At 41.5% G+C, this 25,000-nt stretch overlaps 1 protein-coding gene across 2 annotated transcripts in view; it reads right to left on the bottom strand.

The window, feature by feature from the left end:
• LOC133615260 (vitamin D3 receptor A) overlaps nt 1-25,000 on the bottom strand; it is a 213,488-nt gene that overhangs the window by 15,493 nt on the left and 172,995 nt on the right. For both annotated transcript variants that reach the window (XM_061973728.2, XM_061973737.2), the window contains exons 5-7: nt 19,944-20,128; nt 14,372-14,471; nt 5,410-5,587 (exon numbers count right to left, since the gene is read on the bottom strand). In XM_061973728.2, the coding sequence (XP_061829712.1) occupies nt 5,410-5,587; nt 14,372-14,471; nt 19,944-20,128 (463 nt within the window). The remainder of the gene's footprint in view (nt 1-5,409; nt 5,588-14,371; nt 14,472-19,943; nt 20,129-25,000) is intronic.

The raw sequence follows: 25,000 nt of genomic DNA, 5'->3' as shown, positions 1-25,000 counted from the left end.
TTTTCAGGCAAATTGATGCACTTGAAATATTTTCTGTTAAACACTAAAAACAATGTTAGTAAAGTTACTATTTGTTGTAAATTGATCTGTATTTCTTTCTTTTCTTTAATGTTAATAAGAATAGACTGTTATCCAAAGGTGGACTTATAACAATTTTACAGAAAAATAACATTATTTATATTCATATTTTCTTCTTCCTGGAGGGGACGTAACAGAACAAATTTGTGAAACCCTGCTATAAATCAACTTTTAAAAACTAAAAATGGGCAAAATACATTTTTTTAAACCTCAATCTCACTCTACGGAGACAGCCCTCGCAAAAATGACTAATGATCTACTGCTAACGATGGATTCTGATGCGTCATCTATGTTGCTGCTTCTTGATCTTAGCGCTGCTTTCGATACCGTCGATCATAATATTTTATTAGAGTGTATCAAAACACGTATTGGTATGTCAGACTTAGCTTTGTCGTGGTTTAACTCTTGTCTTACTGACAGGATGCAGTGCGTCTCCCATAATAATGTGACCTCGGACTATGTTAAGGTAACGTGCGGACTTCCTCAGGGTTCGGTTCTTGGCCCTGCACTCTTTAGTACTTACATGCTGCCGCTAGGCGACATCATACGCAAATACGGTGTTAGCTTTCATTGTTATGCTGATGACACCCAACTCTACATGCCCCTAAAGCTGACCAACACGCCGGATTGTAGTCAGCTGGAGGCGTGTCTTAATGAAATTAAACAATGGATGTCCGCTAACTTCTTGCAACTCAACGCCAAGAAAACGGAAATGCTGATTATCGGTCCTGCTAAACACCGACATTTATTTAATAATACCACCTTAACATTTGACAACCAAACAATTACACAAGGCGAATCAGTAAAGAATCTGGGTATTATCTTCCACCCAACTCTCTCCTTTGAATCACACATTAAGAGTGTTACTAAAACGGCCTTCTTTCATCTTCGTAATATCGCTAAAATTCGTTCTATTTTATCCACTAGCGACGCTGAGATCATTATTCATGCGTTCGTTACGTCTCGTCTCGACTACTGTAACGTATTATTTTGGGGTCTCCCTATGTCTAGCATTAAAAGACTACAATTGGTACAAAATGCGGATGCTAGACTTTTGACAAGAACAAGAAAGTTTGATCATATTACGCCTATACTGTATATACCTTTATATACATATATACTTATATATATACCTATACTGGCTCACCTGCACTGGCTTCCTGTGCACTTAAGATGTGACTTTAAGGTTTTACTACTTACGTATAAAATACTACACGGTCTAGCTCCGTCCTATCTTGTCGATTGCATTGTACCATATGTCCCGGCAAGAAATCTGCCTTCAAAGAACTCCGGCTTATTAGTGATTCCCAGAGCCCAAAAAAAGTCTGCGGGCTATAGAGCGTTTTCTATTCGGGCTCCAGTACTATGGAATGCCCTGCCGGTAACAATTAGAGATGCTACCTCAGTAGAAGCATTTAAGTCCCATCTTAAAACTCATTTGTATACTCTAGCCTTTAAATAGCCCCCCTGTTAGACCAGTTGATCTGCCGTTTCTTTTCTTCTCTCCTCTGCTCCCCTCTATCCCTTGTGGAGGGGGGGTGGGCACAGGTCCGGTGGCCATGGATGAAATGCTGGCTGTCCAGAGTCGGGACCCGGGGTGGACCGCTCGCCTGTGCATCGGCTGGGAACATCTCTGCGCTGCTGACCCGTCTCCGCTCGGGATGGTGTCCTGCTGGCCCCACTATGGACTGGACTCTTACTATTATGTTGGATCCGCTATGGACTGGACTCTCACAATATTATGTCAGACCCACTCGACATCCATTGCTTTCGGTCTCCCCTAGAGGGGGGGGTTACCCACATATGCGGTCCTCTCCAAGGTTTCTCATAGTCATTCACATCGACGTCCCACTGGGGTGAGTTTTTCCTTGCCCTTATGTGGGCTTTGTACCGAGGATGTCGTTGTGGCTTGTGCAGCCCTTTGAGACACTTGTGATTTAGGGCTATATAAATAAACATTGATTGATTGATTGATTGATTGAATATAAGAAAACCAATGTTTTCCAGACGTTTCTTTCAAGAGGACGTCCATGAAATAATGCATTGAATATGAAGGCACTGATCAGTGAGTCTGTATTTGTTGTATTTTTGTAGGAACACAGTAGAGATGCGCGGATAGGCAATTTATTTCATCCGCAACCGCGTCAGAAAGTCGTCAACCATCCGCCATCCACCCGATGTAACGTTTGATCAGAACTGCACCCGCCCACCATCTGCCCGTTGTTATATATCTAATATTAATTTAAAAAAAAAAAAAAAAAGGGTGAAAACTACGCGAATTGCACCTTGTGCAGACAAGATTTTTCGATCGGACACGGAGGAATTAGCGATGTAAAAGACCACGTTGGGACAAAAAAACACAAGTCTAATGCCGTTGCTAGCGATACAAGTGGAAAACTTTCAACGTTTTTCGTCGCCCAAACAGATTCTTTGGATGTGATAAATGCCGAAGTTTTATTTACGGAGGCAATAATTGAGCATGGACTTCCAATCGCACTGGCTGATCACATGGGACAGTTAATGTAATGCAACCTTTAAAAATCATTACGCGGTGATCGCGATCCCAAAAATAAACTTTTCTTGCATGATAATGTCCAGAAAAATTCGCTTTATATTACTATAGAGTCCTTTTAACGAATGAGTTTGATGGTTTATCACAAACCTTAAATGAAATTCCATGGCCACCGTCCTGCTCTCTATATCAACCAGGGTGAGCCCCACCCCTTTCGTGAGCGCACTGCGAAAGCGGACGAGGCGGGGTGTCGGTGCGGTGGGCGCGGTGGTGACCCTGGACGTGCGTCGGGCCCTTCTCGCGGATCGCCTCAGCTACGGCTCCCGGTGGGGCCCTCTCGGGGGAAGGGGCCTCGGTCCCGGACCCCGGCGAGGCGTCCCTTCTCCGCTCCGTAAAAGTGTCCATCTCTTTTCTTTTCTTTTTCTTCTGTTGTGGCATATGCTGCAGGTGCCTGCTCGTTTTTCGTATGTGGGTAACAACATTTAACTATGTATACAGGTAAAAGCCAGTAAATTAGAATATTTTGAAAAACTTGATTTATTTCAGTAATTGCATTCAAAAGGTGTAACTTGTACATTATATTTATTCATTGCACACAGACTGATGCATTCAAATGTTTATTTCATTTAATTTTGATGATTTGAAGTGGCAACAAATGAAAATCCAAAATTCCGTGTGTCACAAATTTAGAATATTACTTAAGGCTAATACAAAAAAGGGATTTTTAGAAATGTTGGCCAACTGAAAAGTATGAAAATGAAAAATATGAGCATGTACAATACTCAATACTTGGTTGGAGCTCCTTTTGCCTCAATTACTGCGTTAATGCGGCCTGGCATGGAGTCGATGAGTTTCTGGCACTGCTCAGGTGTTATGAGAGCCCAGGTTGCTCTGATAGTGGCCTTCAACTCTTCTGCGTTTTTGGGTCTGGCATTCTGCATCTTCCTTTTCACAATACCCCACAGATTTTCTATGGGGCTAAGGCCTGTTGGAACTTGAAATCTCCATCTCCATAGAGCAGGTCAGCAGCAGGAAGCATGAAGTGCTCTAAAACTTGCTGGTAGACGGCTGCGTTGACCCTGGATCTCAGGAAACAGAGTGGACCGACACCAGCAGATGACATGGCACCCCAAACCATCACCCAACCATGCAAATTTTGCATTTCCTTTGGAAATCGAGGTCCCAGAGTCTGGAGGAAGACAGGAGAGGCACAGGATCCACGTTGCCTGAAGTCTAGTGTAAAGTTTCCACCATCAGTGATGGTTTGGGGTGCCATGTCATCTGCTGGTGTCGGTCCACTCTGTTTCCTGAGATCCAGGGTCAACGCAGCCGTCTACCAGCAAGTTTTAGAGCACTTCATGCTTCCTGCTGCTGACCTGCTCTATGGAGATGGAGATTTCAAGTTCCAACAGGACTTGGCGCCTGCACACAGCGCAAAATCTACCCGTGCCTGGTTTACGGACCATGGTATTTCTGTTCTAAATTGGCCCGCCAACTCCCCTGACCTTAGTCCCATAGAAAATCTGTGGGGTATTGTGAAAAGGAAGATGCAGAATGCCAGACCCAAAAACGCAGAAGAGTTGAAGGCCACTATCAGAGCAACCTGGGCTCTCATAACACCTGAGCAGTGCCAGAAACTCATCGACTCCATGCCACGCCGCATTAACGCAGTAATTGAGGCAAAAGGAGCTCCAACCAAGTATTGAGTATTGTACATGCTCATATTTTTCATTTTCATACTTTTCAGTTGGCCAACATTTCTAAAAATCCCTTTTTTGTATTAGCCTTAAGTAATATTCTAATTTTGTGACACACGGAATTTTGGATTTTCATTTGTTGCCACTTCAAATCATCAAAATTAAATGAAATAAACATTTGAATGCATCAGTCTGTGTGCAATGAATAAATATAATGTACAAGTTACACCTTTTGAATGCAATTACTGAAATAAATCAAGTTTTTCAAAATATTCTAATTTACTGGCTTTTACCTGTATATATTTCCGAATTGGTTTAACTGCCACCCGCAAAAAAAAAAAAAAAAAAAATCTAATTAATCCGCCCGACCCGACCCGCGAGCGGATAAAATCTTATTGTTTTTAATTTCATCCGCCCGATCCGCGGATAATCCGCGGACTCCGCGGTTGTGTCCGCAAACCGCGCATCTCTAGAACACAGTGACAAGAGAAGATCACTGATCATTTTCTGGCAAAAACACCACCAATCTGCCATTTAATAGCTCTGTGCCAGTGAGGGAATATGATGTATTATTGGCGTATTTTTCCAGTGCTAATATGACTGCTGCAGCTTATGACGCACCGTCATTTTCCATCAGTGTACCTCTCCATGTCCTGTTACCAAGAGAAAGAAATCAAGTCCTTGATGGTGATGATGCACCGCTGTATATAATATATCTACCTCTGCATAATGAGTTCACCGTGCTCACTTTTCTTCTTCAATGCACACTGCGCTTTATTGTGTCTTTGACGGACTACGGCTCAGCGGGTTTTCGACCTATTCTGGGAAAAAAGCCTTGTTTGTTTGTTCCATGGTGATAAAAGCGCCTCTCCTTTCCCGCCGTTTCTGCTTGCATGTGAGCAACAAATGAAAGTATGCCGGTCTTCTAGACGTGCTTCGGGTATTTTGACGTCAACAGCAAACCGTATGAACACGACTTAGCACACAAAATATCAAGAGAGGCCCCCGTATGGGGCTGCGGAGCATTCCTTCTGCTTGTGGAAAAAAAAAAAAGGCGAAAAGTGACCATCAGCTGCAGGAAAAGAATGCCTGTTGCAACAGCAGCCGTTACGCAATGTGTACCTGAAGCCCGGGATCATCTTGGCGAACCCAATGACCTTCTGGATGCTGTAGGACACCAGGTCGGCCAGGTGGGGCAGCATGGACAGCTTGGTGTCCTCCTCGCTGGAGTCCGGACTGCTGGCGCCGTCCTGGTACATCATCAGCAGGTTGCTGAAGTTCATCTTGGTGTCCACCGACTCTGCTCGACAGGACAAAGGGGAGTCAGGCGACGGAAAGGAAGTGCTTGAAAGGACCAGCAAATTTGGGGAACAGAAGTATGAACTCAACACTTTTGGTTTTGCTCCCATTTTTCGTGAGTTGAACTCAAAAGATCTAAAACTTTTACTACACACACAGAAGACCTATTCCTCTCAAATATTGTGCACAAATCTGTGTTAGTGAGCATTTCTTCCTTGCCAAGATAGGCAGTTAATGTCTAAATGTCTTCCAATAAACACACAATGTTGGTCTTTTCTTGGATTTTAGTCAAGTCATTTACAAAACGTAAACATGGTCGGTTATAAGCCACTCGGCTACACAACATCCAAGCACACAAGTCAAACATACGTAATAAGTATCTTTAATGGCACAATATTGCAGCCTAAATACATTTGTCAAAATAAACAAGTATACAATAATTATTGTTGCATATTACTTACACTTACAAAGTCTACAAAGCAGAAGTTTTTTTTTAGAAAGTATACAGTAACAAATGTGTCTGCATCATCGAACTTACTGCGTCGTGAGCTTAATTTACTGCGTTATTGTGGCCACTGTCACCAAAAAACAATTACCACTCCACTCAAATTTAAAGACAGCATAGTTCATTCAAGATGGTTGATAATAAATAAGTTAGTATTTTTCGCACCAAGCATTGTTCTGTTTTAGTCATTTCCCTCCAAGCCTCCTTTACAATTCCATATAATAAAATAATAAAAGTGTGTATAATTGTGGCTGATATCGTATCGGATCAATACTGTTAACAGCCAAAACTCTGCTCCAGTATCGGTATTGTTTTGAAAGTTGTATCGGGACACTTCAGTGTAAAACTATAATTATTATCTATAAAAATGACTTTTGTGTTCATATTTTTGGGTGTCCAGAACATATTAATTTGATGTATTTTATATCTAATAGGAAAACTAGCTTCAGTTTCTTAGGGTTTGTTTTTTGTAAGACCTTTTGGAACAAAATGAAGAAAACAGAGGAATAAGAATAGCAACTTCTCTGACTGATAACGACCAAATCTACTCTTCTTTTCACCCGGTCTAACCTCTGCACGCACACACTGAACATACATTTAAACGCCACACTTTTGTTTTTGCTCCCATTTTTCGTGAGTTGAACTCAAAAGATCTAAAACTTTTACTACACACACAGAAGACCTATTCCTCTCAAATATTGTGCACAAATCTGTGTTAGTGAGCATTTCTTCCTTGTCGAGATAACCCAGCCCACTTCACAGGTGTGGCATATCAAGATGCTGATTAAACAGCATGATTATTGCTCAAGTGTGCCATCGGCTCGTGTTTTTCAACCACTGTCAAGGTTCAAGGTTCAAGGTTCCACTTTATTGTCCCCGCAGTTATCCCACAGCACAGTGCCACTGGTGTCGCAAGTTTCGAGGGAGCGTGCAGTCGGCATGCTGACTGCAGGAATGTCCACCAGAGCTGTTGCCCGTGAATTGAATGTTCATTTATTTACCATAAACTGTCTCCGAAGGCGTGTCACAGAATTTGGCAGTACATCCATCCGGCCTCAAAAACCGCAGACCATGTGTAACCACGCCAGCCAAGGCCCTACACATCCATCAAGTGCACCTCCTTGATCGTCTGAGATCAGCCACCCGGACAGCTGCTGCAACAAGTGGTTTACATAACCAAAGAATTTCTGCATAAACTGTGAGAAACCTTCATCAGGGTCTGGACCTGACTGCAGTTCGTCGTCGTAACCAACTCGAGTGGGCAAACGCTCACATTTGATGGCGTCTGGCACGTTGGAGAGGTGTTCTCTTCACAGATGAACCCCCGTTTTCACTGTTCAGGGCAGAGGGCAGACATCTGCATCGTGCAGGAGAGCGTTTTGCTGATGTCAACGTTGTGAATGGTTCAAGGTTCAAGGTTCAACTTTATTGTCCCCGCGGGGAAATTTGTCTTGGGCACAGTGCATCATTGCTTTCTTAACATACCCAAAAACAACAGAACAAAAACACAAGCACAGACACAACCACAACCATACAACTAACATTTAAACATCAGAACATGGAGCTTGATAGACATAGGTGGCACTTTGATGTAGGCATAAAATCTACAGTATGGAGATAAAGATAAAGTACCAATGTGCATTGCACTAGAGCTCATGGATAAAGTGCTGTGTGCTAAAGTGCTTAGTTCTAAAGTGCTATGTGCTAAAAAAGTGCTAACCTATGTATTAAAATTCTATTGCACATTGTTGGTCAGCTTAATGGAGGCTGGGACAAATGATGCCACTGGATTGGCAGACCGGGGTGGTGGTTCCTCTCTTTAAGAAGGGGAACCGGAGGGTGTGTTCCAACTATCGTGGGATCACACTCCTCAGCCTTCCCGGTAAGGTCTATTCAGGTGTACTGGAGAGGAGGCTACGCCGGATAGTCGAACCTCGGATTCAGGAGGAACAGTGTGGTTTTCGTCCTGGTCGTGGAACTGTGGACCAGCTCTATACTCTCCGCAGGGTCCTTGAGGGTGCATGGGAGTTTGCCCAACCAGTCTACATGTGTTTTGTGGACTTGGAGAAGGCATTCGACCGTGTCCCTCGGGAAGTCTTGTGGGGAGTGCTCAGAGAGTACGGGGTATCGGACTGTCTGATTGTGGCAGTCCGCTCCCTGTATGATCAGTGCCAGAGCCTGGTCCGCATTGCCGGTAGTAAGTCGGACACGTTTCCAGTGAGGGTTGGACTCCGCCAAGGCTGCCCTTTGTCACCCATTCTGTTCATAACTTTTATGGACAGAATTTCTAGGCGCAGTCAAGGCGTTGAGGGGATCTGGTTTGGTGGCTGCAGGATTAGGTCTCTGCTTTTTGCAGATGATGTGGTCCTGATGGCTTCATCTGGCCAGGATCTTCAGCTCTCACTGGATCGGTTCGCAGCTGAGTGTGAAGCGACTGGGATGAGAATCAGCACCTCCAAGTCCGAGTCCATGGTTCTCGCCCGGAAAAGGGTGGAGTGCCATCTCCGGGTTGGGGAGGAGATCTTGCCCCAAGTGGAGGAGTTCAAGTACCTCGGAGTCTTGTTCACGAGTGAGGGAAGAGTGGATGGTGAGATCGACAGGCGGATCGGTGCGGCGTCTTCAGTAATGCGGACGCTGTATCGATCCGTTGTGGTGAAGAAGGAGCTGAGCCGGAAGGCAAAGCTCTCAATTTACCGGTCGATCTACGTTCCCATGCTCACCTATGGTCATGTGCTTTGGGTTATGACCGAAAGGACAAGATCACGGGTACAAGCGGCCCAAATGAGTTTCCTCCGCCGGGTGGCGGGTCTCTCCCTTAGAGATAGGGTGAGAAGCTCTGCCATCCGGGGGGAGCTCAAAGTAAAGCCGCTGCTCCTCCACATCGAGAGGAGCCAGATGAGGTGGTTCGGGCATCTGGTCAGGATGCCACCCGAACGCCTCCCTAAGGAGGTGTTTAGGGCACGTCCGACCGATAGGAGGCCGCGGGGAAGACCCAGGACACGTTGGGAAGACTATGTCTCTCGGCTGGCCTGGGAACGCCTCGGGGTCCCACAGGAAGAGCTGGACGAAGTGGCTGGGGAGAGGGAAGTCTGGGCTTCCCTGCTTAGGCTGCTGCCCCCGCGACCCGACCTCGGATAAGCGGAAGAAGATGGATGGATGGATGGATGGACTTTTTACTGTCAAATGAGTTTCGTTTTTAATGATTTCTGCTGGTGGTGTGCCTCTGCATTTTTTTCAACACAAAAAATGTGCCTTGGCTCAAAAAAGGTTGTCCACAATAAAAGGCCACTCTGAAATGGGCAGTCAGTATCTGGTGTGACCACTATTTGCCTCACGCAGTGCAACACATCTCCTTTGCATAGAGTCGATCAGATTGTTGATTGTGGAATGTTGCTCCACTCCTCTTCAACGACTGTGCCAAGTTGCTGGGTATTGGCAGGAAGTGGAACAGCATTCCAGACTCAATGGGTGACATGTCTGGGTGAGTATGCTGGCCATGCAAGAAGTGGAATGTTTTCAGCTTGCAGGAATTGTGGACAGATCCTTGCAACATGGGGTGGTGCATTGTTGTCATGCTGCAACATGGAGGTCATGGTCTCGGGGTTAATGGCACAATGGGCCTCAGGTATCTCTGTGCATTCAACGTGCCATTAATAAAATGCACTTACGTTCGTTGTCCATAAGATAACCCCACCCCTACCATGGTCCACTCCATTGTACGGCGTAAGCAGCCACATCATGATGATTTTCTACCGTGCCATTGTAGAGAGCATCATTAGATACGGGATCACCTCATGGTTTGGCAACCTAACCGTTAAGCTAAAAAGAAAACTGGCCGGCATGCATAAAACGGCAATGAAAATCGTAGGGAGGAAAGAATATGAGCCTATACAGAGCATCTATGAACAGGCAGTAGTTATTTCCAACTCACAACACCCACTCTTTCCTGAATATGGAACCCTGCCATCAGGGAGAAGACTCCGGGTCCCACTATGCAAATCTAACCGCCTTAAATTATCATTTGTCCCAGCCTCCATTAAGCTGACCAACAATGTGCAATAGAATTTTAACACATAGGTTAGCACTTTTTTAGCACATAGCACTTTAGCACATAGCACTTTAGAACTAAGCACTTTAGCACACAGCACTTTATCCATGAGCTCTAGTGCAATGCACATTGGTACTTTATCTTTATCTCCATACTGTAGATTTTATGCCTACATCAAAGTGCCACCTATGTCTATCAAGCTCCATGTTCTGATGTTTAAATGTTAGTTGTCTGGTTGTGGTTGTGTCTGTGCTTGTGTTTTTGGGTATGTTAAGAAAGCAATGATGCACTGTGCCCAAGACAAATTTCCCCGCGGGGACAATAAAGTTGAACCTAGAACCTTGAACCATTCACAACGTTGACATCAGCAAAACGCTCTCCCGCACGATACAGATGTCTGCCCTCTGCCCTGAACAGTGAAAACGGGGGTTCATCTGTGAAGAGAACACCTCTCCAACGTGCCAGACGCCATCAAATGTGAGCGTTTGCCCACTCAAGTTGGTTACGACGACGAACTGCAGTCAGGTCCAGACCCTGATGAAGGTTTCTCACAGTTTATGCAGAAATTCTTTGGTTATGTAAACCAATTGTTGCAGCAGCTGTCCGGGTGGCTGATCTCAGAGGATCAAGGAGGTGCACTTGATGGATGTGTAGGGCCTTGGCTGGCGTGGTTACACATGGTCTGCGGTTTTTGAGGCCGGATGGATGTACTGCCAAATTCTGTGACACGCCTTCCGAGACAGTTTATGGTAAATAAATGAATTTTCATTGTGGCAGCCTAAGGCACACCTGTGAAATAAACCTGCTGTTTAATCAGCATTTTGATATGTCACACCTGTGAGGTGGGATGGATTATCTTGGCAAAGGAGAAGTGCTCACTAACACAGATTTTTGAACACTATTTTAGAGGAATAGGTCTTTTGTGTATAGAGTAAAAGTTTCAGATCTTTTGAGTTCAACTCACAACAAATGGGAGCAAAAACAAAAGTGTGGCGTTTAAATGTATGTTCAGTGTGTGCGTGCAGAGGTTAGACCGGGTGAAAAGAAGCTATTCTTATTCCTCTGTTTTCTTCATTTTGTTCCAAAAGGTCTGACAAAAAACAAACCCTAAGAAACTGAAGCAAGTTTTAATATTAGATGTAAAATAAATCAAATTAGTATGTTCTGGACACCCAAAAATATGAACACAAAAGTCATTTTTATAGATAATAATTATAGTTTTACATTGAAGTGTCCCGATACAACTTTCAAAACAATACCGATACTGGAGCAGAGTATTGGCTGTTAGCAGTATTGATCCGATACGATATCAGCCACAATTATACACACTTTTATTATTTTATTGTATGGAATTGTAAAGAAGGCTTGGAGGGAAATTACTAAAACAGAACAATACTTGGTGCGAAAAATACTAACCTATTTATTATCAACCATCTTGAATGAACTATGCTGTCTTTAAGTTTGAGTGGAGTGGTAATTGTTTTTTGGTGACAGTGGCCGCAATAACGCAGTAAATTAAGCTCATGACGCAGTAAGTTCGATGATGCAGACACGTTTGTTACTGTATACTTTCTAAAAAAAACTTCTGCTTTGTAGACTTTGTAAGTGTAAGTAATATGCAACAATAATTATTGTATACTTGTTCATTTTGACAAATGTATTTAGGCTTAAAGATACTTATTACTTTCGATAACTTTTATTTGGAAGGGTTCAATCTCTCTCCTGTGTTAGTTTGAAGCCGAAACGACAAACGCGCTCAGAAGAGATGTTTGAAGAGAAGTGACCGGTTTATAAAAAAATTTTGTTTTGAAGGGGAAATTGCAAACTTCCTGTTGATTTTTGCTGAGGGTTGTCAATCTATGAAAAGTAGGTCTAAGTGAGACCTACATAGAGGTTTTTGTTTAATGTCTCTCTGACTTTCCCAGTGGGAGTTACAGGCAGTTTTGTCATTTTTTTCTTCCGAGGAGCTGTTTTTTCTGCGTTTTATTAAAAAAATTGCGGTAGAGCACAATTTTGAGATTTGGGGTTAGGTTTTTTCATTAAATCACAATTTTAGCCAGTCCTGATGTGTGTGTTCAGTTTAGTGAGTTTTGAAGCATGTTAAGGGGGTCAAATTACAGCTCAAAGAGGCAAAAGTGACTGTTTTTAGTACTTTTTTGTCTTGAAGGGGGAATTGCCAACTTCCTGTTGATTTTTGCCCGAGAATATACTATTATGAAATCTAGGTCTAAGTCAGACCTACATAAAGGTTTTTGTTTCATGTCTCTACGACATTTCTACCGGAAGTTACAAGCAGTTTTGTCTGTGTTTTTCCTAGGGGGCGCTAGAGTGCAATTTTGAGTTTTGGGGTTTGGTTTTTTGGTTAGATGGCAATTTTCGCCAGTCCTGATGTTTTTGTCAAATATGGTGAGTTTTGAAGCATGTTAAGGGGGTCAAATTACAGCTCAAAGAGGCGGCGGAATAATAATAATAATTAAAGCTGCAAGCAGCGTTGTTGGGGCCCGCGTATTTGGCAGGTGCTAGTCCTAAGTGTCCCAATACTTTTGTCTACTTTTAGTCTGAAGTGTCCCAAGACTTTTGTCTAGTGTACCTACCTTGTCTGCATTGTGTGGGCACGTTGGTGCTTCCTGCTTTTAAGCAGCCATCTTAAAAAAACAGCACCGCAGGAGCATCAGTGCAGCGGGTCTTTGAAGGGTCATAAAATCAAAACCGGAGCAGGTATCAGAAGGGTTCAATCTCTCTCCTGTGTTAGTTTGAAGCCGAAACAACAAACGCGCTCAGAGGAGATAATGTTTGAAGAAAGGGGACGGGTTTTTACAAAAATGTTGTGTTGAAGGGGGAATAGCAAACTTCCTATTGATTTTTGCTGGGGGTTGTCAATTTATGAAATGTAGGTCTAAGTGAGACCTACATAGAGGTTTTTGTTTCATTTCTCTCCGACCTTCCCAGTGTGAGTTACAGGCAGTTTTGTAATGTTTTTCATCCGAGGAGCAGTTTTTTCTCCGTTTTATTCAAAAATTGCTGTAGAGCGCAATTTTTGAATTTGGGGTTAGGTTTTTTTATTAGATCACAGTTTTAGCCAGTCCTGATGTGTGTGTTCAGTTTGGTGAGTTTTGAAGCAAAAGAGGCAAAAGTGACTGTTTTTAGTATTTTTTTGTCTTGAAGGGGGAATTGCCAACTTCCTGTTGATTTTAGCCCGAGAATGTACCATTATGAAAGTTAGGTCTGAGTCAGACCTACATAGAGGATTTTGTTTCATGTATTTCCGACCTTCCTAGTGGGAGTTACAGGCAGCGTAGTTTTTTATTCTTCCTAGGGGGCGCTAGAGCGCAATTTTGAGTTTTGGGGTTCGTTTTTTTTTTAAAAAGGTAATTTTTGCAGGTCCTGATGTGTGGGTCAAATATGGTGAGTTTTGAAGCATGTTAAGTGGGTCAAATTACAGTTTGTTGTGGCGGCGGAAGAATAAAGAATAATAATAATAAAACCTTAGAATAACAATAGGTCCTTATGTCCCATTGCGGGCCCTAATAAAACCTTAGAATAACAATAGGTCCTTATGTCCCATTGCATAAGGACTCCCTTCGGGAGTCCTTTTGCAATGGGCCATTGCGGGCCCTAATAATAATAATAATAATAATAAAAAACCTTAGAATAACAATAGGTCCTTATGTCCCATTGCATAAGGACTCCCTGTGGGAGTCCTTTTGCAATGGGCCATTGCGGGCCCTAATAATAAAGAATAATAATAAAACCTTAGAAATTCAATAGGTCCTTATGTCCCATTGCATAAGGACTCCCTGTGGGAGTCCTTTTGCAATGGGCCATTGCGGGCCCTAATAAAACGCACGAAATACAATAGGGTCCTCTGTCCCAAAGGGACATTGCGGTCCCTAATAAGAAAGAATAAAACCTTACAAATTCAATAGGTCCTTATGTCCCATTGCATAAGGACTCCCTGTGGGAGTCCTTATGCAATGGGCCATGCGGGCCCTAAATATGTTTAAAAAAGAAGTCAAATGAGCGGCTCTCTCACCGCTCATTTGTCTTCTTTTTTAAAATATTTATTTATGTCATTTCGAGAGTTTTAGAACGTTAACTGCGATTTACAGTCGGAAAAATACGGTAAGTCATTTTCTATATCGCACGGAGACAAATCCTCGATGTATGGAGTATATTCAATATATCGCCCGGCCCTAGTTTGAATAACACCATACCCTCATGGAGGGACCCACCAGGCGAGTGGTTGAAGGAGTCTGAGGAGGCGTCAGACAGGGAGTGAAGGGAGGCGGCTCTGCTGGCACTGCGTGTAACTGGACCTTCACGCACTGGAGGCTGCACACACACACACACACACACACACACACAGACACACACATAATACAAACACTTTGAAACATGTATAATAAATGACATCAATATTTACAACAACGTCCTCATGAGTCTTTTGTAACCAGCTACGAAAATAAAGTTGTAGATGCACCATACTTGCCAACCCTCCCGGATTTTCCGGGAGACTCCCGAAATTCAGCGCCTCTCCCGAAAACCTCCCGGGACAAATTTTCTCCCGAAAATCTCCCGAAATTCAGGCGGACCTGAGTGACGTGTTGACAACACACAACAACAGCGTCTACCGTAAAGCAGTTCGCCTGCCGTAAACAGCAATGCTGTGACACTTTTAAACAGGACAATACTGCCATCTACTGTACATGCATATGTGACCCACCCATAATGTGTCACATTTTTGTGTTGATTTATTTATTTTATTTTGTGGTTTTAATTCGTTTTTGGAGCTGTCATTACACATTTATCAGTATTCACATTGGTCAGTAGGAGGCAGTAGGGCGTTTCTTCCCAATTGAATGCTATCACCTGCAGACCGGAAGTGTCTTGTCATTCTGATGAGAGCGACCAGTCTGTGAACAATTGAAACGTCCTGTGTGCTTTTTCCTCCTGTATAACAGGTTAGTTTTGGTGAATCAACTCACTGAATAATATCCATGTGATCTTTATAAGTTTAAGTACACATTCTGATGGTGGAGCCTAACTCTAAAGTGTCTGTGAGTTGTAGTTTGTATTTGTGAATGAATCCAGTGCACAGCTGCAGTCATCAATACAAAAATGGCGACGTGAGTGCGCAATGTTTATATAGGGACTTCTGATCCTAATTCAGACTCCCAAATTAGAGCTCCCGTTTTCTTATTGATTTTATAATGCATATTTGTATAATGTGTGTGTTCTGAAATAGTGACAGAGAATAGAACAAGGATGGACAATTCAACCCTTAACTCAACAATGAGTAGATGAGTGTTATGTGTGTGTATGTGTAAATAAATGAACGCTGAAATTAAATAAATAAATGATAAATGGCTTATACTTGTATAGCGCTTTTCTACCTTCAAGGTACTCAAAGCGCTTTGACAGTATTTCCACATTTCACACACACATTCACACACTGATGGCGGGAGCTGCCATGCAAGGCGCTAACCAGCAGCCATCAGGAGCAAGGGTGAAGTGTCTTGCCCAAGGACACAACGGACGTGACTAGGATGGTAGAAGGTGGGGATTGAACCTCAGTAACCAGCAACCCTCCGATTGCTGGCACGGCCACTCTACCAACTTCGCCACGCCGTCCCCAATTCAAGTATTTAGGGCCCGCATGGCCCATTGCAAAAGGACTCCCAAAGGGAGTCCTTATGCAATGGGACATAAGGACCTATTGTTTTTCTAAGGTTTTATTATTATTATTCTTCCGCAACTTTGCGCTGTAATTTGACCCCCTTAGCATGCTTCAAAACTCAAAATTTTACACACACATCAGTAATAAACGGCAAAACTTTTTATCAAAAAACCAAACCCCAAAACTCAAAATTGCGTTCTAGCGCCCCCTAGGAAAATAACAAACTAGACTGCCTGTAACTCCCACTAGGAAGGTCGGAGAGACATGAAACAAAAACCTTTATGTAGGTCTGACTTAGACCTAGATTTCATAATAGTATATTCTCGGGCAAAAATCAACAGGAAGTTGGCTATTCCCCCTTCAAGACAAAAAAGTACTAAAAACAGTAACTTTTGCCTCTTTGAGCTGTAATTTGACCCCCTTAACACGCTTCAAAACTCACCAAACTGAACGCACACATCAGGACTGGCAAAAATTTATTAAATACATTTTAATAAAAAATGTGATTTAATAAAAAACCTAACCCCAAATTTAAAAATTGCGCTCTAGAGCAAATTTTGAATAAAACGGAGAAAAAACTGCTCCTCGGATGAAAAAACTGACAAAACTGCCTGTAACTCCCACTGGGAAGGTCGGAGAGACATGAAACAAAAACCTATATGTACTGTAGGTCTCACTTAGACCTACATTTCATAAATTGACAACCCCCAGCAAAAATCAACAGGAAGTTTGCTATTCCCCCTTCAAAACAAATTTTTGGTAAAAAACCGGTCACCTTCCTTCAAAAACGAACTCCTCTGAGCGCGTTTGTCGTTTCGCCTTCAAACTAACACAGGAGAGAGATTGAACCCTTGTGATTACAATGACAGAAGCGCTTTTTTTCTAACTGCTCCGGTTTTGATTTTATGACCCTTCAAAGACCCGCTGCGCTGATGCTGCTGCGCTGCTGTTTTATTTTAAGATGGCTGCTTAAAAGCAGGAAGCACCAACGTGCCCACACAATGCAGACAAGGTAGGTACACTAGACAAAAGTCTTGTGACACTTCAGACTAAAAGTAGACAAAAGTATTGGGACACTTATGACTATCACTGGACAAAAGTATTGGGACAGTTAGGACTAGCACCTGCCAAATACGCGGGCCCGACCAATGCTGCTTGCAGCTTTAATTATTTTATTTATTTATTTATATATATATATATATATATATATATATATATATATATATATATATATATATAGAGCTAGAATTCACTGGAAGTCAAGTATTTCTTTTATATATATATATATATATATATATATATATATATATATATCTTAACCACGCCCCCCACCCCCTGAAATAAAAGGTCTCAAGGTTGGCAAGTATGAGATGCACTCACTGTACAGTATATAAGACGCATTTTGTGCGGACAGTGAAATCCGACCAGCACAACCATGTTGTGTAGTACTGTCACACTTACAAAGCAATGAGTGTTTGGCCTTGAGTATAAAAGTGTCATAACAACTGCAAAAAAGGAAGGCACCTTGAGTGGCCAAAGAACAGCACTCAATAAATCCACCTTTATTTTATTCCTGCGGCAGCAGCGGCGCGTGATTCATGCGACTGTGACTCACGCTCACTTTGAAGGCCAAATGCTCCTACATTGACTACAACTTTCCTTGACCTCATCTTCTGCCATTTTTCAAATTTGACTGGCTACAAAAAAACAAAAACAGAATGGCGTGTGTAGTGACTTTTCTTGGATAACTGAGCCACAGAAATGTAGTTCTTGGGACCGCACACTTCAATTTCACTTTCACTTGAGCTCACCTCCCAAACACTCCTCGCACTCGTGATGCAGGTACCGTATTTTTTGGAGTATAAGTCGCTCCGGAGTATAAGGCGCACCGGCCGAAAATGCATAATAAAGAAGGAAAAAAACATATAGAAGTCGCATTTTTTGGGGAAATGTATTTGATAAAAGCCAACAGCAAGAATAGACATTTGAAAGGCAATTTAAAATTAAAGCTGCAAGCAGCATTGGTCGGGCCCGCGTATTTGGCAGGTGCTAGTCCTAAGTGTCCCAATACTTTTGTCCAGTTTTAGTCCCAAGTGTCCCAATACTTTTGGCAAGTTGTAGTCCTAAGTGTCCCAATACTTTTGTCAAGTTGTAGTCCCAAGTGTCCCAATACTTTTGGCAAGTTGTAGTCCTAAGTGTCCCAATACTTTTGTCCGGTGGTAGTCATAAGTGTCCCAATACTTTTGTCTAGTGTACCTACCTTGTCTGCATTGTGTGGGCACGTTGGTGCTTCCTGCTTTTAAGCAGCCATCTTAAAAAAACAGCAGCGCAGCGGGTCTTTGAAGGGTCATAAAATCAAAACCGGAGCAGGTATTAAAACGCTGTTCGGTTATTTTGTACACAAGGGTTTAATCTCTCTCCTGTGATAGTTTGAAGCCGAAACGACAAACGCGCTCAGAGGAGATAGATTTTGAAGGAAGGTGACCGGTTTTTACAAAAATTTTGTTTTGAAGGGGGAATAGAAAAACTTCCTGTTGATTTTTGCTGGGGGTTGTCAATTTATGAAATGTAGGTCTAAGTGAGACCTACATAGAGGTTTTTGTTTCATGTCTCTCCGACCTTCCCAGTGGGAGTTACAGGCAGTTTTGTCAGTTTTTTCATCCGAGGAGCAGTTTTTTCAGCGTTTTTTTTCAACGGAGGTAGGTTTTTTTATTAGATCGCAATTTATGCCAGTCCTGATGTGTGTGTTTAGTTCGGTGAGTTTTGAAGCATGTTAAGGGGGTCAAAATACAGCTCAAAGAGGCAAAAGTGACTGTTTTTAGTACTTTTTTGTCTTGAAGGGGGAATTGCCAACTTCCTGTTGATTTTTGCCCGAGGATATACAATTATGAAAACTAGGTCTAAGTCAAACCTACATAGAGGTTTTTGTTTCATGTCTCTCCGACCTTCCTAGTGGGAGTTACAGGCAGTCTAGGTTTTTTTTCCCCTAGGGGGCGCTAGAGCGCAATTTTGAGTTTTGGGGTTCGGTTTTTTTTTTAAAAAGGCAATTTTCGCAGTTCCTGATGTGTGGGTCAAATATGGTGAGTTTTGAAGCATGTTAAGTGGGTCAAATTACAGTTTAAAGTGGCGGCGGAAGAATAAAGAATAAAGAATAAAACCTTACAAATTCAATAGGTCCTTATGTCCCATTGCATAAGGACTCCCTTTGGGAGTCCTTATACAATGGGCCATGCGGGCCCTAATAAATAAAGAATAGTGAACAACAGGCTGAATAAGTGTACGTTTCTTTCACCCATACCTTATGTCAGGTCGCTCAAGAGAGTGCTACTAGTAACATGTAAACTGGTACTACCTGTTCCATGGTCGAGTCGTCGGCGACTAAACTGGCTCCCCCATCAAGGGTGGCTAGACACCCAGCAGAACAAAAACAATATCTGACAAAGGGCGGATGAGCACAAGAGTGCCAACGGCCATCTAGCAAGTTCCAGTACACCAAACTTTAAGCATGACTACCCCCAGGACCCAAGAAACCCACCTACCAGGAGTAAACTGGTCATGATGAAAAGTTTGGGAGAAGGAGCTACACAAGGGAGACAACCCTAACAGAAAACAAGACCTCAACGGCTGAACAGGCAATTGTGAGGGCGGATGAAGGCTGCAACAGACTATAGAAGTGCCGTTTGTCTTGGCACACAGTCCACTTCTTAATCTGCCAAATGCTGTGTGTTTGACGAAGTCCAACTTCAGACACATCATCTCATTTAGGGATGATGGACCCCTATCTTCTAACAGAAGAGGAGCCAGCAAGCAAGCAAAAGCAAAGCAAGTGTACGTTATATACCAACTGGTATGTTAACGTAACATATTATGGTAAGAGTCATCAACAATCGGTCACTCCTAATTGCTAAATCCCATGAAATCTTATATGTCTAGTCTCTTACGTGAATGAGATCAATAATATTATAATGTGTTCATCATTTCACACATAAGTCGCTCCTGAGTATAAGTCGCACCCCCGGCCAAACTATGAAAAAAAACGGACTTATAGTCGTAAAAATACGGTCCTATATATTGATGACGTGCAAGTATGAAGTCCACTTTGGGGCGAGAGAGGAGAGAGGACTCACCCTAAAGCGTGAGAAGTCCGCATAGGAGGCATCGTAGGTCTTGTGGTGAGCGTCCACCAGGGAAGTGATGATCTGGGCCTGCTCGTCATTGAGCCGAGGCCTCGACGCTTCCTTGGCCGCCTCCTCCTCCTTCCTCTTCATTATCATGTCCTTCTTCCTTTGGACTTCTTCATCTGTGAGGATGACTGGAAGACAAGGACAAAATATGTCTTTAAACACAGTGCTTATTGATAAACCTGCTAGTCGTTTTTCATTGTAAAAGTCAACTTTATCGTTTGCACGACTAATGATGAGGCGTTCGAAAACCTAACTCGAAATGCATGAGAACTTGTTTTTTTCGACAGCCTAGTCCAGGGGTGCTCATTACGTCGATCGCGATCTACCGGTCGATCTCGGAGGGTGTGTCAGTCGATCACCAGCCAGGCATTAAAAAAATAGTCCTAAAAATGAGCGATCATAAATCTTCACTATGACGTCACTTTCGTCACTTGATTGACATTCACGGCACCCGAGGGTCTTCTGAGATGACGCTGGCTGCTGCCAGCTCATTAAATTTACCGACTGGAAGGCGAGAAACACTTTATTTCAACAGACTCTGGCGCCGTACCTGTCGTCAAAACCCCAAAGACCGACTGCACAGTTGCACAATAAAAGCTCTGCTTCATCCTGCCTGCGCTACCAAAATAAGAGTCTCAGAAAGCTGGCGTGCACAAGCTAGCAAGCTACGGAGTTTGCCGACAATGTATTTCTTGTAAAGTGTATACAAAGGAGTACGGAAGCTGGACAAATAAGATGCCAAAAACCAACCACTTTCATGTGGTATTGGACAGAAAGGAGGACTTTTTTTCTCCTCCATTCAAAAATGCGGACGTTATCATCACCACTGTCTGATTCTAATCAATGCAAGTCATCACAATCAGGTAATACACCAACTTATATTCTTGTTTTCATGAAAGAAAGGAATCTATATGTGTTAAACATGCTTGTATTATCTTTAAACACCTTTAACTTGTTAACAATATGAACTATATGTGTTAAACATGCTTGTATTATCTTTAAACACCTTTAACTTGTTAACAATATTAACTATATGTGTTAAACATGCTTGTTTTATCTTTAACCACCTTTAACTTGTTAACAATATTAACTATTTGTGTTAAACATGCTTGTATTATCTTTAAACACCTTTAACTTATTAACAATATTAACTATATGTGCTAAACATGCTTGTGTTATCTTTAACCACCTTTAAGTTGTTAACAATATTAACTATATGTGTTAAACATGCTTGTTTTATCTTTAACCACCTTTAAGTTGTTAACAATATTAACTATTTGTGTTAAACATGCTTTCATTATCTTTAACCACCTTTAACTTGTTAACAATATTAACTATATGTATTAAACATACTTGTATTATCATTAAACACCTTTAATGTATTAACAATATTAACTATATGTGTTAAACATGCTTGCATTATCATTAAACACCTTTAAAAACAAAAACTGCTACAGGAAAATACCGAAAAAAGAGAAAAATCCACCAAAGTAGGAGCGCAAGACAAAAAGTAAAACATTACACACAGGAAAACAGCAAAAAAGTCCAAATAAGTCAGAGTGTGATGTGACAGGTGGTGACAGTACACCTACTTTGAGACAAGAGCTATAGTGATGCATGCTTGGTTATGCTTTAAAGTCATATCCAACAATTGACTTTTTACTGTCAACTGAGTTTCGTTTTTGAATGATGCCTCCGCATTTTTTCAACGCTAAAAATGTGCCTTGGCTCAAAAAAGGTTGAAAAAGACTGCGGTAGAGAATGGAGTAAACTCTTGTGGTACACTCAGCTCAATGGCTTTTATCAGCTTTTATGTACATTTTCACAGATTTGTGGGGCAATTTTCCAAATACCTTTCAGGCAATGACAATGGCTGTCCAATAGTTCCTGAATGGTGAATTGTTGCAAAAAAAGCTCCTATATTAAAGCTGACGAATGGAACAATTCTCAGAACATTTCCCCTGCTGTGTTGACGCCATACTTGCCAACCTGGAGACCTCCGATTTCGGGAGGTGGGGGGGTGGAGGGTGGGGGGCGTGGTCAGGGGTGGGGTGGGGCGTGGTTAAGAGTATATTGACAGCTAGAATTCACCAAGTCAAGTATTTCATACATATATATATATGGTATATATGGTATGGAGGGTTCCATGTGAACAGCAGTTGAACATGGGTCAGTCGGTCCTAAGGGATGGGCGACCGCCTAAGAAGGGCGGGGCGATGTCCTACGTCGCCCCCGGTCGAACGAAAGGGAGTCGGGTTCAGATCGTCGAACCTGGACAGGCGGAGATCGGCCGCCGAGAGGCGCCCAGTGCGGTGACGCAAACGATCCCGGACGAGCCCCCAATTTGTTGCGTTTTGGACCAGTTGTTCCTCCCAGGGAATTCAAGTCACAATTCGCTCCCAAGTTCTTTCCGACACTTAAAGCTGAGTTGAAAAACCACCGGAGACAGAATAGGTATTTTCTTGTATATTCTCAAAGCTTTGCCAATATACATTTTGATTGAGACCAGTCTAACCATAGAACATTCTCTTGCGCCTCCCCAAAATGGTCTGTCTTCCCGATCCCACCACACTCTCTCTCGTCCCATCTCTGTAGCCAAAACAAAATGCTAGTCTAAACACATTCCAAAGACTCAAGGTTATCGCACATAGTATACTTGCTGACAAGAGCATCAAGAGAATAAATGGAAAATACGAGCTGTTTTCAAATATGACTAAGAAATGAAAGAAGTACAACTTAAATTCGGATATATGTAAATATCTGCCTCCGACAATTTATATATATATATCCTGAAAATATGCAAACAAAACTGTGTTTGGATAATTGATACTTCAAACTTGCATAAATAAATATTAAGGAATATAACATAACTTGGCTTCTGAGAGCTTCAAAATGTAATGAATAAAATGCTAAAGTTGTTGATAAACAAGCAATTATTTTAATAATTAAATATGGTCATTTTAAATTAATTATTATGATCATTTAAAATTAATTATTTCAAATATTATTTTAATTCTATGGCTGGATGTAATAAGGAGTCAGAAAAAAAAATTAAAAAAATACAATTCATTTTGATGTTTTTAGCAAAATAAAGTAAAAATGTATTTAGTTATTTTTTTTTTTTAATTAATAAATATATTTATTTTTAGGTAAGATAAACATAATAATACAATTTGTCTCTAGTCTGGATGATTTAGTTCTTGTCACCCTGTTGTCCTCCCGTCGTGAAAAAAAGACTGTCCTCACTCAGGTCCGCATGGAGCTGGAGGGGGCGTGGCTTCCAGCTCCGGCTGAAAATCGGGAGATTTTCGGGAGAATATTTGTCCCGGGGAGGTTTTCGGGAGAAGCGCTGAATTTCGGGAGTCTCCCGGAAAATTCGGGAGGGTTGGCAAGTATGCATCACACCCTGACTTATTTGGACTTTTTTGCTGTTTTCCTGTGTGTAGTGTTTTACTTCTTGTCTTGCGCTCCTATTTTGGTGGCTTTTTCTCTTTTTTTTGGTGTTTTCCTGTAGCAGTTTTTATTTTTATCCTTCTTTGTGGGGATTATTCATTGTCATGTCATGTTCGAATGTACATTGTGGACGCCGTCTTTACTCCACAGCAAGTCTTTGCTGTCGTCCAGCATTCTGTTTTTGTTTACTTTGTAGCCAGTTCAGTTTTAGTTTAGTTCTGCATAGCCTTCCCTAAGCTTCAATGCCTTTTCTTAGGGGCTAAGAGTATATTGACAGCTAGAATTCACCAAGTCAAGTATTTCATACATATATATATATATATATATATATATATATATATATATATATATATATATATAATCTACATCCTGAAAATATGCAAACAAAACTGTGTTTAGATAATTGATACTTCAAACTTGCATAAATAAATATTAAGGAATATAACATAACTTGGCTTCTGAGAGCTTCAAAATGTAATGAATAAAATGCTAAAGTTGTTGATAAACAAGCAATTATTTTAATAATTAAATATGGTCATTTTAAATTAATTATTATGATTAATTAATTATTTCAAATATGTTTATTTTAATTCTATGGCTGGATGTAATAAGGAGTCAGAAAAAATACCCCAAAAAAATACAATTCATTTTGATGTTTTTAGCAAAATATAATAAAAATGTATTTAGTTTTTTTTTTTAAATTAATAAATATATTTATTTTTAGGTAAGATAAACATAATAATACAATTTGTCTCTAGTCTGGATGATTTAGTTCTTGTCACCCTGTTGTCCTCCCGTCGTGAAAAAAGGCTGTCCTCACTCAGGTCCGCATGGAGCTGGAGGGGGCGTGGCCTCCAGCTCCGGCTGAAAATCGGGAGATTTTCGGGAGAATATTTGTCCCGGGGAGGTTTTCGGGAGAAGCGCTGAATTTCGGGAGTCTCCCGGAAAATTCGGGAGGGTTGGCAAGTATGCATCACACCCTGACTTATTTGGACTTTTTTGCTGTTTTCCTGTGTGTAGTGTTTTACTTCTTGTCTTGCGCTCCTATTTTGGTGGCTTTTTCTCTTTTTTTGGTATTTTCCTGTAGCAGTTTTTATTTTTATCCTTCTTTGTGGGGATTATTCATTGTCATGTCATGTTCGAATGTACATTGTGGACGCCGTCTTTGCTCCACAGCAAGTCTTTGCTGTCGTCCAGCATTCTGTTTTTGTTTACTTTGTAGCCAGTTCAGTTTTAGTTTAGTTCTGCATAGCCTTCCCTAAGCTTCAATGCCTTTTCTTAGGGGCTAAGAGTATATTGACAGCTAGAATTCACCAAGTCAAGTATTTCATACATACATATATATATATATATATATATATATATATATATATATATATATATATATATATATATATATATATATAATCTACATCCTGAAAATATGCAAACAAAACTGTGTTTAGATAATTGATACTTCAAACTTGCATAAATAAATATTAAGGAATATAACATAACTTGGCTTCTGAGAGCTTCAAAATGTAATGAATAAAATGCTAAAGTTGTTG

This window comes from Nerophis lumbriciformis, linkage group LG01 (assembly GCF_033978685.3).
Source record: "Nerophis lumbriciformis linkage group LG01, RoL_Nlum_v2.1, whole genome shotgun sequence".
Taxonomy (NCBI): domain Eukaryota; kingdom Metazoa; phylum Chordata; class Actinopteri; order Syngnathiformes; family Syngnathidae; genus Nerophis; species Nerophis lumbriciformis.
This window is presented reverse-complemented; position numbering and strand designations above follow the sequence as displayed.